General features: G+C 48.6%; 1 protein-coding gene across 1 annotated transcript in view; it reads right to left on the bottom strand.

The window, feature by feature from the left end:
* Positions 1-17,087, bottom strand: part of ARHGAP31 (Rho GTPase activating protein 31) — a 252,314-nt gene that overhangs the window by 89,262 nt on the left and 145,965 nt on the right. Inside the window, exon 3 of the mRNA XM_040339105.1 lies at positions 11,607-11,751. Within this exon, the coding sequence (XP_040195039.1) occupies positions 11,607-11,751 (145 nt within the window). The remainder of the gene's footprint in view (positions 1-11,606; positions 11,752-17,087) is intronic.

The following is a 17,087-nucleotide window of genomic DNA, read 5'->3' as shown; positions in this document are numbered from 1 at the left end:
ACGTGTGATATAAACGTGATATCATTATAGCTACAATAAGGACAGCATGGAGACGGGCCCCCTCTCTCAGTAATGTAGAATGGGGGTATAGATGGGCCCCCTCTCTCAGTAAATGTAGAATGGAGGTATAGACGGGCCCCCCTCTCTCAGTAATGTAGAATGGAGGTATAGACGGGCCCCCCTCTCTCAGTAATGTAGAATGGAGGTATAGACGGGTCCCCCCTCTCTCAGTAATGTAGAATGGGGGTATAGACGGGCCCCCCTCTCTCAGTAATGTAGAATGGAGGTATAGACGGGTCCCCCCTCTCTCAGTAATGTAGAATGGAGGTATAGACGGGCCCCCCTCTCTCAGGAATGTAGAATGGGGGTATAGACGGATCCCCCTCTCTCAGTAATGTAGAATGGGGGTATAGACGGGCCCCCTCTCTCAGTAATGTAGAATGGGGGTATAGATGGGCCCCTCTCTCAGTAATGTAGAATGGAGGTATAGACGGGCCCCCCCTCTCTCAGTAATGTAGAATGGGAGGTATAGACGGGCCCCCCTCTCTCAGTATATAGAATGGAGGTATAGCCGGGTCCCCCTCTCAGTAATATAGAATGGAGGTATAGATGGCCCCCCTCTCTCAGGAATGTAGAATGGGGGTAAAGACAGGCCCCCCTCTCTCAGTAATGTAGAATGGAGGTATAGACGGGCCCCCCTCTCTCAGTAATGTAGAATGGAGGTATAGACGGGCCCCCCTCTCTCAGTAATGTAGAATGGAGGTATAGACGGGCCCCCTCTTTCAGTAATGTAGAATGGGGGTATAGACGGGCCCCCCTCTCTCAGTATATAGAATGGAGGTATAGCCGGGTCCCCCTCTCAGTAATATAGAATGGAGGTATAGATGGCCCCCCTCTCTCAGGAATGTAGAATGGGGGTAAAGACGGGCCCCCCTCTCTCAGTAATGTAGAATGGAGGTATAGACGGGCCCCCCCTCTCTCAGTAATGTAGAATGGAGGTATAGACAGGCCCCCCTCTCTCAGTAATGTAGAATGGGGGTATAGATGGGCCCCCCTCTCTCAGTAATGTAGAATGGAGGTATAGACAGGCCCCCCTCTCTCAGTAATGTAGAATGGGGGTATAGATGGGCCCCCTCTCTCAGTAATGTAGAATGGGGGTATAGATGGGCCCCCTCTCTCAGTAATGTAGAATGGAGGTATAGATAGGCCCCCCTCTCTCAGTAATGTAGAATGGGGGTATAGACGGGCCGGGCCCCCCTCTCTCAGTAATATAGAATGGGGGTATAGATGGGCCCCCTCTCTCAGTAATGTAGAATGGAGGTATAGACGGGCCCCCCTCTCTCAGTAATGTAGAATGGGGGGGGTATAGATGGGCCGGGCCCCCCTCTCTCAGTAATGTACAATGGGGGTATAGATGGGCCCCCTCTCTCAGTAATGTAGAATGGAGGTATAGACGGGCCCCCCTCTCTCAGTAATGTAGAATGGGGGGGGTATAGATGGGCCCCCTCTCTCAGTAATGTACAATGGGGGTATAGACGGGCCCCCCTCTCTCAGTAATGTAGAATGGGGGTATAGATGGGCCCCCTCTCTCAGTAATGTAGAATGGGGGTATAGACGGGGCCCCCTCTCTCAGTAATGTAGAATGGAGGTATAGACGGGCCCCCCTCTCTCAGTAATGTAGAATGGAGGTATAGACGGGCCCCCTCTCTCAGTAATGTAGAATGGGGGTATAGACGGGCCCCCTCTCTCAGTAATGTAGAATGGGGGTATAGATGGGCCCCCTCTCTCAGTAATGTAGAATGGGGGTATAGATGGGCCCCCTCTCTCAGTAATGTAGAATGGGGGTATAGATGGGCCCCCTCTCTCAGTAATGTAGAATGGGGGTATAGATGGGCCCCCCTCTCTCAGTAATGTAGAATGGAGGTATAGACGGGCCCCCTCTCTCAGTAATGTAGAATGGAGCTATAGACGGGCCCCCCTCTCAGTAATGTAGAATGGGGGTATAGACGGGCCCCCTCTCTCAGTAATGTAGAATGGAGATATAGATGGGCCTCCCTCTCTCAGTAATGTAGAATGGGGGTATAGACGGGCCCCCCCCTCTCAGAAATGTAGAATGGAGTTATAGATGGGCCCCCTCTCTCAGAAATGTAGAATGGGGGTATAGACGGGCCCCCCTCTCTCAGTAATGTAGAATGGGGGTATAGACGGGCCCCCTCTCTCAGTAATGTATAATGGGGGTATAGACGGGCCCCCTCTCTCAGTAATGTAGAATGGAGGTATAGATGGGCCCCCTCTCTCAGTAATGTAGAATGGGGGTATAGATGGGCCCCCCTCTCTCAGTAATGTAGAATGGGGGTATAGATGGCCCCCCTCTCTCAGTAATGTAGAATGGGGGTATAAACGGGCCCCCTCTCTCAGTAATGTAGAATGGAGGTATAGATGGGCCTCCCTCTCTCAGTAATGTAGAATGGGGGTATAGACGGGCCCCCCCCTCTCAGTAATGTAGAATGGAGTTATAGATGGGCCCCCTCTCTCAGAAATGTAGAATGGGGGTATAGACGGGCCCCCCTCTCTCAGTAATGTAGAATGGGGGTATAGACGGGCCCCCCTCTCTTAGTAATGTAGAATGGGGGTATAGATGGGCCCCCCCTCTCAGTAATGTAGAATGGGGATATAGACGGGCCCCCCTCTCTCAGTAATGTAGAATGGGGATATAAACGGGCCCCCTCTCTCAGTAATGTAGAATAGAGGTATAGACGGGCCCCCCTCTCTCAGTAATGTAGAATGGGGGGTATAGATGGCCCCCCTCTCTCAGTAATGTAGAATGGGGGGGATATAGATGGCCCCCCCCTCTCAGTAATGTAGAATGGGGGTATAGACGGGCCTCCCTCTCTCAGTAATGTAGAATGGGGGTATAGACGGGCCTCCCTCTCTCAGTAATGTAGAATGGGGGTATAGACGGGCCCCCTCTCTCAGTAATGTAGAATGGGGGTATAGACGGGCCTCCCTCTCTCAGTAATGTAGAATGGGGGTATAGACGGGCCCCCCTCTCTCAGTAATGTAGAATGGGGGGGTATAGATGGGCCCCCCCTCTTAGTAATGTAGAATAGAGGTATAGACGGGCCCCCCTCTCTCAGTAATGTAGAATGGGGGGGTATAGATGGCCCCCCTCTCTCAGTAATGTAGAATGGGGGGGGTATAGATGGCCCCACTCTCTCAGTAATGTAGAATGGGGGGGTATAGATGGGTCCCCCTCTCTCAGTAATGTAGAATAGGGGTATAGATGGGCCCCCCTCTCTCAGTAATGTAGAATGGGGGTATAGAGGGGCCCCCTCTCTCAGTAATGTAGAATGGGGGGTATAGATGGCCCCCCTCTCTCAGTAATGTAGAATGGGGGTATAGACGGGCCCCCTCTCTCAGTAATGTAGAATGGGGGTATAGACGGGCCCCCCTCTCTCAGTAATGTAGAATGGGAGGTATAGATGGCCCCCCTCTCTCAGTAATGTAGAATGGAGGTATAGACGGGCCCCCCTCTCTCAGGAATGTAGAATGGGGGTATAGACGGGCCCCCCTCTCTCAGTAATGTAGAATGGAGGTATAGATGGGCCCCCCTCTCTCAGTAATGTAGAATGGAGGTATAGACGGGCCCCCCTCTCTCAGTAATGTAGAATAGGGGGGTATAGATGGCCCCCCTCTCTCAGTAATGTAGAATGGGGGTATAGACGGGCCCCCCTCTCTCAGTAATGTAGAATGGGGGGGGTATAGACGGGCCCCCTCTCTCAGTATATAGAATGGAGGTATAGACGGGCCCCCCTCTCTCAGTAATGTAGAATGGGGGTATAGACGGGCCCCCCTCTCTCAGTAATGTAGAATGGGGGGGTATAGATGGCCCCCCTCTCTCAGTAATGTAGAATGGAGGTATAGATGGGCCCCCCTCTCTCAGTAATGTAGAATGGGGGTATAGACGGGCCCCCCTCTCTCAGTAATGTAAAATGGGGGGGTATAGATGGCCCCCCTCTCTCAGTAATGTAGAATGGAGGTATAGACGGGCCCCCCTCTCTCAGTAATGTAGAATGGAGGTATAGACGGGCCCCCCTCTCTCAGTAATGTAGAATGGAGGTATAGACAGGCCCCCCTCTCTCAGTAATGTAGAATGGAGGTATAGACGGGCCCCCCTCTCTCAGTAATGTAGAATGGAGGTATAGACAGGCCCCCCTCTCTCAGTAATGTAGAATGGAGGTATAGACGGGCCCCCCTCTCTCAGTAATGTAGAATGGGGGTATAGACAGGCCCCCCTCTCTCAGTAATGTAGAATGGAGGTATAGATGAGCCCCCCTCTCAGTAATATAGAATGGAGGTATAGATGGCTCCCCTCTCTCAGTAATGTAGAATGGGGGAATAGACGGGCCCCCCTCTCTCAGTAATGTAGAATGGAGGTATAGACGGGCCCCCCTCTCTCAGTAATGTAGAATAGAGGTATAGACGGGCCCCCCTCTCTCAGTAATGTAGAATGGAGGTATAGACAGGCCCCCCTCTCTCAGTAATGTAGAATGGAGGTATAGACGGGCCCCCCTCTCTCAGTAATGTAGAATGGAGGTATAGACAGGCCCCCCTCTCTCAGTAATGTAGAATGGAGGTATAGACGGGCCCCCCTCTCTCAGTAATGTAGAATGGGGAGGTATAGATGAGCCCCCCTCTCAGTAATATAGAATGGAGGTATAGATGGCTCCCCTCTCTCAGTAATGTAGAATGGGGGAATAGACGGGCCCCCCTCTCTCAGTAATGTAGAATGGGGGTATAGACGGGCCCCCCTCTCTCAGTAATGTAGAATGAGGGGAATAGACGGGCCCCCCTCTCTCAGTAATGTAGAATGGAGGTATAGACGGGCCCCCTCTCTCAGTAATGTAGAATGGGGGTATAGACAGGCCCCCCTCTCTCAGTAATGTAGAATGGAGGTATAGACGGGCCCCCCTCTCTCAGTAATATAGAATGGGGGTATAGACAGGCCCCCCTCTCTCAGTAATGTAGAATGGAGGTATAGACGGGCCCCCCTCTCTCAGTAATGTAGAATGGGGGTATAGACGGGCCCCCCTCTCTCAGTAATGTAGAATGGGAGGGGATATAGATGCCCCCCCCCCCCTCTCAGTAATGTAAAGCGGGTTGACGATATTTAAAAAGAATCTTTACATAAAAGAGGAGAAGGGCACAGCGGGAAATAGCAGACCTATAAATATGGATCTCTCAGACAGCTGCAAGGTTATAGGAGGCAGACATGTACACTGTGCAGGGTCTCCTCCGTTCTACAATTCCAGCAGACGGGGACGGGATTGAGCAATCCCTCATTGTAGGGGGTTATGTTGTGCAGGGAATGCTTGTACTTGTAGTTCGGTGACAATTGTAGAGGATGAGGAAGGGGGGAAAGTGAGGCTATTCCCCAAAATAAGACACATCTCTAATCATTTCTCCCACACTCATATGCTAACTCTGATATGAATATATATATTTTCTGTATCTGTCCCACTTTAATGTAATTCTGTCTTGCATTGAACTGCATGAGGTTGTTTTTTTTCTTAGTTTTGGGGACACTACAACTCGTTTACTATGTGATTTTGGTATCTCCCTCTGTTCCTATATAATTACATTTCCGTGTTCTGTGTACTGTGGGAGACCAGATATAATGAATGCAGGGTCCTGGGGACACCAGATATAGTGAATGCAGGGTCCTGGTGAGAGCAGATACAGTGAATGCAGAGTCCTGGGGAGATCAGATATAGAGAATGCAGAGTCCTGGGGAGATCAGATATAGAGAATGCAGAGTCCTGGGGAGAGCAGATATAGTGAATGCAGAATCCTTGGGAGATCAGGTATAGTGAATGCAGAGTCCTGGGGAGATCAGATATAGTAAATGCAGGGTCCTGGGAAAAGCAAATATAGTATAGTGAATGCAGGGTCCTGGGGAGACCTGATATAGTGAATGCAGGGTTCTGGGGAGACCAGATATAGTGAATGCAGGCTCCTGGGGAGACTAGATATAGTGGGCCATATCCACAAAAGAGATACTCCGGCGTAAGCCGTCGTATCTCTGGTTCTAACTTTGGAACTGATCCTCAGAAGCAGTTTTCCTAAGTTAGGCAGAAGATCCGACATCTGTAAGGGACTTACACTGCCGGATCTTAGGATGCAGTACCGCATCCGCCACTGGGGGCATTTCGAGTCGAAATGCCTCTTCTAGTATGCAAATTAGCACTTAGGGCGATCCTCAAAGCTTTTGTGCTTAGTTTTTTCGCCGTAAGTGTTAGTTTGCCTGGTGTAAAACTAGGGCTGCTTTTACAAAGTGTAAAGTTAGTCACACCTTGTAAAGGCCCATTCAAGCGACGGCATTTGGTATGCATTCCCGAGGGAGAACTCCACGGCAATTTGTAAATTCCAAACCGGCATGGGTTCCCCCCCAGGAGCATACCAGGCCCTTAGGTCTGTTATGGGTTGTAAGGAGACCCCCCCTCCGCCGAAAAATCGACGTAGGGGGTCCCCCTACAATCCATACCAGACCCGTATCCAAAGCACGCTACCCGGCCGGCCAGGAAGGGAGTGGGGACGAGCGAGCGTCCCCCCCCCTCCTGAGCCGTGCCAGGCCGCATGCCCTCAACATGGGGGGGTTGGGTGCTCTGGGGCAGGGGGGCGCACTGCGGGCCCCCCCACCCCAGAGCACCCTGTCCCCATGTTGATGAGGACAGGACCTCTTCCCGACAACCCTTGCCGTTGGTTGTCGGGGTATGCGGGCGGGGGCTTATCGGAATCTGGGAGTCCCCTCAAATAAGGGGGCCCCCAGATACCGGCCCCCCACCCTAAGTGAATGGATATGGGGTACATCGTACCCCTATCCATTCACCTGTAGGCAAAAAGTAAAAGTTAATAAACACACAACACAAGGGTTTTTAAAATAATTTATTATTCTGCTCCGGATGCCCCCCCTGTCTTCGTTATTAGCTCAATTACCAGGGGGGGCTTCTTCTTCCACTCTCCTGGGGTCTTCTTCCACTCTCCGGGGGTCTTCTCCGCTCTCCGGGGGGGGGTCTTCTCCGCTCTCTGGGGGGGGGCTTCTCCGGACTCCGGGGGGCTTCTTCCATCTTCTCCCCTCTTCCGCTGTTGACTCGGCGAACCCCGGTTCTTCTGCAGATGTCCGGTGCCTTCTTCTTCAGCGCTGGCTGCCTGCTATGTTTGTGTGTTAGCTCAATTTCTAACAGGCAGCCGGCGCGGTCTTCTGTGACGTCAGGGTCTCCTCTTCTGTTCTTCTCCCCTCTTCCGATGTTGCCTCGTCGCCTCTTGTCGCTGCAATGATGGAAGCGCGCCTTGCATCCCATTTATATAGGCATCACCGTCCCATCATGCTCCGGCAGGTACCCACGTGGTGGGTGCCTACCCACGTGCACCCACCACGTGGGTACCTACCGGAGCATGATGGGACGGTGATGCCTATATAAATGGGATGCAAGGCGCGCTTCCATCATTGCAGCGACAAGAGGCGACGAGGCAACATCGGAAGAGGGGAGAAGAACAGAAGAGGAGACCCTGACGTCACAGAAGACCGCGCCGGCTGCCTGTTAGAAATTGAGCTAACACACAAACATAGAAGGCAGCCAGCGCTGAAGAAGAAGGCACCGGACATCTGCAGAAGAACCGGGGTTCGCCGAGTCAACAGCGGAAGAGGGGAGAAGATGGAAGAAGCCCCCCGGAGTCCGGAGAAGCCCCCCCCCAGAGAGCGGAGAAGACCCCCCCCCGGAGAGCGGAGAAGACCCCCGGAGAGTGGAAGAAGACCCCAGGAGAGTGGAAGAAGAAGCCCCCCCTGGTAATTGAGCTAATAACGAAGACAGGGGGGGCATCCGGAGCAGAATAATAAATTATTTTAAAAACCCTTGTGTTGTGTGTTTACTACATTTTACTTTTTGCCTACAGGTGAATGGATAGGGGTACGATGTACCCCATATCTATTCACTTAGGGTGGGGGGCCGGTATCTGGGGGCCCCCTTATTAAAGGGGACTCCCAGATTCCGATAAGCCCCCGCCCGCATACCCCGACAACCAACGGCAAGGGTTGTCGGGAAGAGGTCCTGTCCTCATCAACATGGGGACAGGGTGCTCTGGGGTGGGGGGGCCCGCAGTGCGCCCCCCTGCCCCAGAGCACCCAACCCCCCCCATGTTGAGGGCATGCGGCCTGGCACGGCTCAGGAGGGGGGGGGACGCTCGCTCGTCCCCACTCCCATTCCTGACCGGCCGGGTAGCGTGCTTTGGATACGGGTCTGGTATGGATTGTAGGGGGACCCCCTACGTCGATTTTTCGGCGGAGGGGGGTCTCCTTACAACCCATAACAGACCTAAGGGCCTGGTATGCTCCTGGGGGGGGAACCCATGCCGGTTTTTTCTTTGAAAATTGGCATGGAGTTCTCCCTCTCAGGAATGCATGCTGAGCGACGCTGTCATTTTTTTTTTTAATTATTTGTTTTCCCGGCGCGTCTTTGTTTTCACCCGTCGCAACTTTAGTGTCCCGTCGCAATCCACAAAGCCGCCCGGCGTCAATTACGTTCGCGCGATGCACGTCGGGAAAATGACGTCACACGCATGCGCAGTACGGCCGGCGCGGGAGCGCGCCTCATTTAAATTGTAAACGCCCCCCGGAGAGGAGGAACGCCTTACGACGGCGGCACTTAACTTACACGGCTTGAAATTTTTACGTAAGTGCTTTGTGGATCAGGCACTTAGGTAAAAACTTTAAGTCAGTGTAACTTAACTGCTGAAAGTTAAGTTACGCCGCCTGGCTGAGGATTTGGCCCAGTGACTGCAGGCTCCTGGGGAGACCAGATATAGTGAATGCAGGGTCCTGGGGAGACCAGATATAGTGAATGCAGGGTCCTGGGGAGACCAGATATAGTGAATGCAGGGTCCTGGGGAGATCAGATATAGTGACTGCAGGCTCCTGGGGAGACCAGATATAGTGAAAGCAGGATCCTGGGGAGACCAGATATAGTGACTGCAGGGTCCTGGGGAGACCAGATATAGTGAATGCAGAGTACTGGGGAGACCAGATATAGTGAATGCAGAGTCCTGGGGAGACCAGATACAGTGAATGCAGGGTCCTGGGGAGACCAGATATAGTGATTGCAGAGTCCTGGGGAGACCAGATATAGTGAATGCAGAGTACTGGGGAGACCAGATATAGTGAATGCAGAGTCCTGGGGAGACCAGATACAGTGAATGCAGGGTCCTGGGGAGACCAGATATAGTGATTGCAGGGATTTGAAACAGAACAGTACCTCCTATTTCATCCTGTCGGCCCCTCCCACCGGCCATGATCTGCCTGAAGCACAGAGACCCAGTGACACTACAGTAAGGTATGTATTAAAAACTAAAAGGTTTTATTTTATCAGAATGTTGGCGAAAGGGGTAGAGAAAAAAATAAGCAGATTAAATTTCAGCCTTATAGCGATTTACTTAAATGACATTTCTTTCTCCCACGGCAATAACTTAAAAATCATTCTGTGCGGAACACAGAGCCGGCCACTCCCACCTATAATCGGTCCTTTCACATCCCGCCGGCTGGGCCGCTATCGCCGTCCTCCAAGACTGGAATTAAGTTATATTAAAAGGTGAGATCAGAGTATCCGTGCTCATGCTGTTTCCATGGCGACGGGAATTTTGCGTTGCGGGCGGAAAGCTAAGAAGGAGTTACCGAAAGCGAAGCCGCTGGACAGAGAACGGCGGGGGGCCGCGACACAACTTCAGAAGTGGGCTAAACGTCTCTCACCGTCACCTTCCAGAAAAATGCAATGAGTGTCCCCCCCCCTCCCCCGAGGATAGGAACATATCAAAGCTTACCGGCGGGGATTTATAGGACTTTGTATGTAGTGACGCCGAGTAGCGACATACCCCTAACCAGCCATAGTTGGCTATTTAAAAAAAGTTTTTTACAATTGTAAAAACTATGGGCCAGATTCACAGAGGAAATACGCCGGTGTATCTGCTGATACGCCGGCGTATTTTCAAATTTGCCGCGTCGTATCTTTATTTGTAATTCACAAAAAAGATACGACGGCTTTTGGCTAAGATCCGACAGGCGTACGCCTTCGGATCGTAGGTGTAATTTTCCGGCGGCCGCTGGGTGGAGTTTGCGTCGTTTTCCAGCGTCGGGTATGCAAATGAGCTGATTACGGCGATCCACGAAGATACGCGCGTTCGTCGCATTCTCTTACGTCGTCGCTAGTCGTTTTTTTTCCCGTCGCAAAGTTAGGCCTGCTTTTTCATGGCTTATCTTTAGAACAGCCATGTTAAAGTATGGCGGTCGTTCCCGCGTCGAATTTCAATTTTTTTTTTTGAGTAAAACGTCCGGGAATACGAAACGACGTAACGCACGTCGCCATTCAAACAATACGTCGGGGGGGCCGTAATTTCGCGCAAAGCACGTCGGGAAATTTCCTAACGGAGCATGCGCAGAACGTTCGGCGCATGAGCGCGCCTAATTTAAATGGTACACGCCCCATTTGAATTAGGCGGGCTTGCGCCGGACGGCTTTACGTTACACCGCCGTAAGTTTACATGCAAGTGCTTGGTGAATCAGGCACTTGCGCTGAAAACTTGCGGCGGTGTAACGTAAAGACGATACGTTACGCCGCCGCGATTCTTTATGAATCTGGCCCTATTTTTTTACTTTTTTTTACATTTTTTTTATTATTTTTTACAAATTTTGTTTTTTACAATGCTGTTGGGGGGGGCGGTTTGGGGTCTATATTATTCTTTTTTTTTCAGGAACTTATATAGCGCCATCAATTTACGCAAAACGTTTTCCATTTTTATTTTTTTACATTTTTAAAAGATTTTTGTACAATTTCAAGGGGGTTTTCAATGTTTTTTTTTTATTTTTTATAGATGGTTCAATGATTTTTTTTTCCATAAGTAAGGATTTTTTTAAATGCTGCCTTTTGTTCCCGTTAAAACCTGTGAAGTTTCCTTTAGGGCTCGTTCAAACCAGCAATTAAAAATGACTGCTGACGGGTGCGCAAATTAACCGCTAAAAGAACCGCGAGCTTTCCGCAAACCTTGGAGGTATTCTAAATTATACCATTATACTGTGGTGACAGCTAGGGCTGCCATTAGAAAACACGGGGGCCCGTAAAGCCTACCTGACTCCCCCCCTAACGAAGCCCAACGGCGCCGATCGTAGCCGAACGGCGCCGTTCGCAAATGCTCGTAAATACTCAAATGCTATGTTCCCAAGCCTTTTCGAGGTCAACCGAGCTGTCCTCTGGCCTTTTCGACTGTTTCCCGAGGCTCTCCGGCGCCCCAGAGGCCACATGCCGCATTGCATGCCATTAAAGTCAATGCGGAACATATTATTTTCGTTTCCATTGACTTCTATGGGGAAACTCGCTCTGATATGCGAGTGCTTTGGATTACAAGCATTCTCCTGGAACTGATTATGCCCGTAATGCGAGGTTCCACTTTACTAGAATACTAAGAGTAATCTTAGTGGTTTTTATTTGTTTTAGGCAATGGGATTGGATGATAGGTTCACATTAAGCCAACACGTTAGGAAGAAGAAGAAGAAAGCCTCTTACTGTGAATTTGGTGTAAAGTTGGTAGGTGAGGAGCGGATTGGGCAATTCCCGGAAATAAAGCTTGCAAAGAGAGCCGACACAGTGAATGTCCTGGAGGTAGACTTCCTTCGTCAGGTCCGGACACGGATCCGAGCCAAATTCCTGCCTGCAAGGACACAGAGATGGAAAGATGGATGAGTGACAGCAAGATGGTGCAAACGGTGTCGCCAACTTTTTTATTTTTTATTTTTATTTCCCCCGACAACCGCATGAAAAAATACAGAAAGTTCAAACTTTTCAGGGACATTCTGAATTTCGGAATATTTAAATTTCGGAAATTTGGAAATTCGAAAACTCGAAATTAGGTAATTCTACATTTCTAAATTCCAAAATTCCAAAATTAGAGATTAGAAAATCAGAAATTCTAAAAATCCCAAATTCCAAAATCCAAAAATTTGAAAATTCGGAAATTTGAAAATCGGAAATTCGAAAATCAGAAACTTGAAAATTCAGAATTCGAACATCGGAAAATTTAGATTTTTGAATTTCCGAATTCCAAATTATTTTAATTTCTGAAATTCTGAATTCTGAATTCTGAATTTCCGAATTTCCAAAATCCGAATTCCGAATTTTTGAATTTCCGATTTTCCGACAACATTAGACAGTCCATAGTGATACATTTTTATTTATCCAGCTTACAACAGTAATGTCCTATTAGAAACATTTTAGTGAACAGAAATGTTTTAACCAATAAATAGACATTCTGTAATAAACCGATCCGACACAACAACGGAAAAATTGAAGGTTCCTGAACTTACCGCTTCTTGAGCTCCACCATCACTGCCCAATCAGCTGCCAAGGACCACAATTTGCACCAGGCTTGTTCCATATGTGGCAAGTGGTCAGGCACAAAGCACTAAATTGTGGGATGCAGCAATAGGCAGAGCCGATCCTAGGCAGGGTGCACAGGGTGCATTGCACCCAGGCGCCTGCAGAGGTGGGGGCGCCGAACATCTAACAGACTCTCTAACAGAAGCCCTCTATGTGTCCATCACAGAGGACCTTCTCCAGGTCCCAATAAAGTACTCTGCTTCTCTTCCTGTATTTTGTTTATTGTTAAGAGATCATGTAAGGATCCCAGGGTAATAAAGACTTTGTGGGGGAGCATCTCTGTGGTTGAGTCATTGCCATAGAAACATTTGTAAAGGGGAGGAGTTGGAAAAATGAAGACGCCCATGTGGGGGCACCAGAAATATTTCTGCAGCCAGGCGCCTGTGATCGGCCCTGGCAATGGGTATTGCTCTTTGTGCCCAACAGTGGTGGCGAGGGGGGACCATAAGGAAGGTACATGCAGGCTAGACATGTGCAATTAGTTTAGTTCTGAATTTGTTTTTTAACAAATTTTGGCAAATTCGTTGATTTCTAAATTTCCGAATTTTGAAATGTCCGAAATTTTCAATTTCCGAATTTTGAAAAGTCCGAAATTTTGAATTTCCGAAATTTTCGTACATTCAGAATTTCTTAAATTCGGAATTTCGGAATATTTAAGTTTCGGAAATTTGGAAATTCGAAAACTCGAAATTAGGAAATTCTACATTTCAAAATTCCAAAATTCCAAAATCAGAGATTAGAAAATCAGAAATTCTAAAAATCCCAAATTCCAAAATCCCAAAATTTGAAAATTCGGAAATTTGAAAATCGGAAATTCGAAAATCAGAAACTTGAAAATTCAGAATTCGAAAATTTCGATTTTTGAGTTTCCGAATTCCAAATTTCCGAATTCTTGAATGCAGAATTTTTGAATTTCCGGATTTTCGAAATTTCCGAATTCCAAATTATTTTTATTTCTGAAATTCCGAATTCTGAATTTCCGAGTTTCCAAAATCCGAATTCCGAATTTTTGAACTTCCAATTTTCCGAATTCCGTATTTTCGAATTTACTGAATTTCCGAAAAAAAAAGAAAAAGAATGTAGCGAAAACTAACACATTTTTTGTCAGTGCACAATGCAGGCATCTTATTGTACACTTATGGGCCAGATTCATAAAAGAGATACGACGGCGTATCTCCTGATACGCCGTCGTATCTCTGAGATACGATTGTCGTATCTATGCGCCTGATTCATAGAATCAGTTACGCATAGATATCCCTAAGATCCGACAGGTGTAAGTGACTTACACCGTCGGATCTTAGGCTGCAATTCTAGGCCGGCCGCTTGCGGTCGGCGTAGAATATGCAAATGACTAGTTATGCCGATTCACGAACGTCCGCTTTGCCCGTCGCTGTAAATTTACGTTGTTTCCGTAGAGATACGCGGCGTAAAACTAAACCTGCCCGCTAGGTGGTCTAGCCAATGTTAAGTATGGCTGTCGTTCCCGCGTCGAAATTTGAAATTTCACGTCGTTTGCGTAAGTCGTCCGTGAATGGCGCTGGATGCCATTTACGTTAACGTCGAAACCAATGACGTCCTTGCGACGTCATTTAGCGCAATGCACGTCGGGAAATTTTAGGGACGGAGCATGCGCAGTACGTTCGGAGCGGGAACGCGCCTAATTTAAATGGTCCCCGCCCCATTTGAATTAGGCGGGCTTGCGCCGGGCGGATTTACGCTACGCGCTACGCGTAAATCTCGGGATTTTCACATCAAAAGCATGTCATTTTCGGACATATCAGGGACAGATGTAAAAAAACACAGATTTTTACATACTGTCCCTGGTTTTACTGAGCCTGGCATCCCTGATGTGGCCCCCTAGTGGCATGGGGCCCTCGGGCAGTGCCCGAGTGACTCAATGGTCAGTCCGCCCCTGGTGGACGCCTCTCTGAATTATCGTGTTCAGGTGTTTCCAGTGAAGTGTATTGTTAAAGGTACAGCATACAACAGTTTACTGAAGCTTGCTCCATGAAGCCATGATCTGAGAAGTTTGGGTTTAACCGCTTCCCATCCGGACCAATCCTGGCACTTCACTCCTACATGTAAAAATCATCATCATTTTTTTTTTGCTAGAAAATAGAACCCCCAAAAATGATGTATGTTTTTTTAGCAGAGACCCTAGAAAAATACAATGGCGGTCGTTGCAACTTTTTTTCTCGCACGGTATTTGCACAGCATTTTTTCGAACGCGTTTTTTGGGGGAAAAAACTGTTTCACGCTTTAAAAAAATAAAAAATAAAGTTAGCACAATTTTTTTGCATAATGTGAAAGATAATGTTACGCTGAGTAAATAGATACCTAACATGTCACGCTTCAAAATTGCGCACGCTTGTGGAATGGCGCCAAACTTTGGTACTTAAAAATTGAGCGATACTTTACATTTTTTTTACTGGTTACATGTTTTGAGTTACAGAGGTCTAGAATTATTTCTCTCGCTCTAAGGTTTTGCGGCCAGGGCCGATCCTAGGGTCACTGACGCCTGGGTGAAGAAATATTTCTGGCGCCCCCACATGGTCAGAGACTGCAGACATAGAACAGGAGATGGTCAGAGACTGCAGACATGATACAAGAGATGGTCAGAGACTGCAGACATAGTACAAGAGATGGTCAGAGACTGCAGACATGATACAAGAGATGGTCAGAGACTGCAGACATGATACAAGAGATGGTCAGAGACTGCAGATATAATGCAGGAGATGGTCAGAGACTGCAGATATAGTACAGGAGACGGTCAGAGACAGCAGACATACTACAGGAGATGGTCAGAGACTGCAGATATAATGCAGGAGATGGTCAGAGACTGCAGATATAGTACAGGATATGGTCAGAGACTCCAGACATACTACAGGAGATGCTCAGAGACTGCCGCTATGGTCTCCGGCTGCTTCGCACTCCTCCTCTGACAGGAGGAGGGAGGGCAGGAAACACAGCGTGGTGGCGGCACCGTCTCTCCTCCTCTGTTCCGCTCCTGGTAGTTGCCGGTGGAAAGAGCTGCCTCTGGAAGAGGAGAAGGAGGGTGAAGGGAAGCACTCTTGCCTTTCAGCGCCCCCACCTCTGTGGCGACTGGGTGCAGTGCACCCCGTGCACATGCCCAGGATCGGCCCTGTTTGCAGCGATACCTCACATGTGTGGACTGAACACCGTTTTCATATGCAGGCGGGACGGCGTGCGTTTAAAAAAACATTTTTTTTCTTATTTATTTTATTTATTCTTTTTACACTGTTCTTTAAAAAAAAAAATGTGTCACTTTTATTAATATTACAACCCTAAGGGATAACTTCCCTTGTAATTTTTTATTTTTTTCTTGTTAATTCTACTTTTAACTTTTTAATTTGACACTTAAAAAAAAAAAATGTGATCACTTTTATTCCTATTACAAGGAATGTAAACATCCCTTGTAATAGGAATATGACATGACAGGATCTCTTTACAGTGAGATATGGGGGGGTCAATAAGACCTCACATCTCACCTCTAGGCTGGGAAGCCCGAAATTAAAATAAAAAATGATCTCGGCTTCCAAGCCTTTTTTTGAATGCCGAGGCCGGGTGTGACGTCATGACATCGCGCCCGGCCTCCGAATGATCATAGAGACTCCGGCGACCATCTGGTTCCGCCGAAAATCTCTATGGTAAGCACCCGGGGGCCGGTGGATCCGTTCTCCGACTCACCGATCGCAGCAGTGAGTCGGTAGAAGCACCGGAGGGCGGCAGGAGGGGGATGACGTCCCCTCTCATTGCCCGTAAGAACGATCAAGTGGCGGAACAGCTGCTATGGTCATTCTGAATGATATCTGAATGACACCTATCACCCATCATTCAGATATCCCCACAAAGTCAAGGACGTCCACTTACATACCTTGGGCGGGAAGTGGTTAAAGAAAACCGCACATCTGCCAGTAAGATCTTTTGTAGACCTAGCAACGCCCCTGATAGTGCCCCATTGTTGGCATCCGAGTGATCCGAGGCAAGCAAAGGACCACATTTGGCCCGCGGGCCGCAGTTTGGAGACCACTGGTATAGAGTTCCCTCCTCCGAGGACCTTGTAGGATGCAAGTCAATGAGTGAATAACCTCACCCATCTCAATGAAAAAAAAAAGAACTATGGGCCAGATTCACAGTTGAAATACGCCGACGTATTTTCAAATTTGCCGCGTCGTAGCGTTGTTTTGAATCCTCAAAACAAGTCACGACGGCTTTAGGCTTCGATCCGACAGGCGTACGGATTCGTACGCCTTCGGATCGTAGGTGTAATTCTCCGGCGCCCGCTGGGTGGAGTTCGCGTCGTTTTCCTGCGTCGGGTATGCAAATTAGATGTTTACGGCGATCCGCGAAGGTACGCGCGTTCGTCGCATTCGCTTACGTCGTCGCTAGTCGGCTTTTCCCGTCGCAAAGTTACGAGTCCTCTTTAGGTGGTGTAAAATTACACCATCCATGTTAAAGTATGGGCGTCGTTCCCGCGTTGAATTAAAATTTTTTTTTTTTTTGCGTAAGGGCTCTTTCACACGTCAGCTCAGTTTTTTAGATCAGTTTTTTTTTCATCAGTTGATCCGTTTTTCCATCAGTTTTTCGTCC

The sequence above is a fragment of the Rana temporaria genome, chromosome 2 (genome assembly GCF_905171775.1).
Source record: "Rana temporaria chromosome 2, aRanTem1.1, whole genome shotgun sequence".
Lineage (NCBI taxonomy): Eukaryota > Metazoa > Chordata > Amphibia > Anura > Ranidae > Rana > Rana temporaria.
This window is presented reverse-complemented; position numbering and strand designations above follow the sequence as displayed.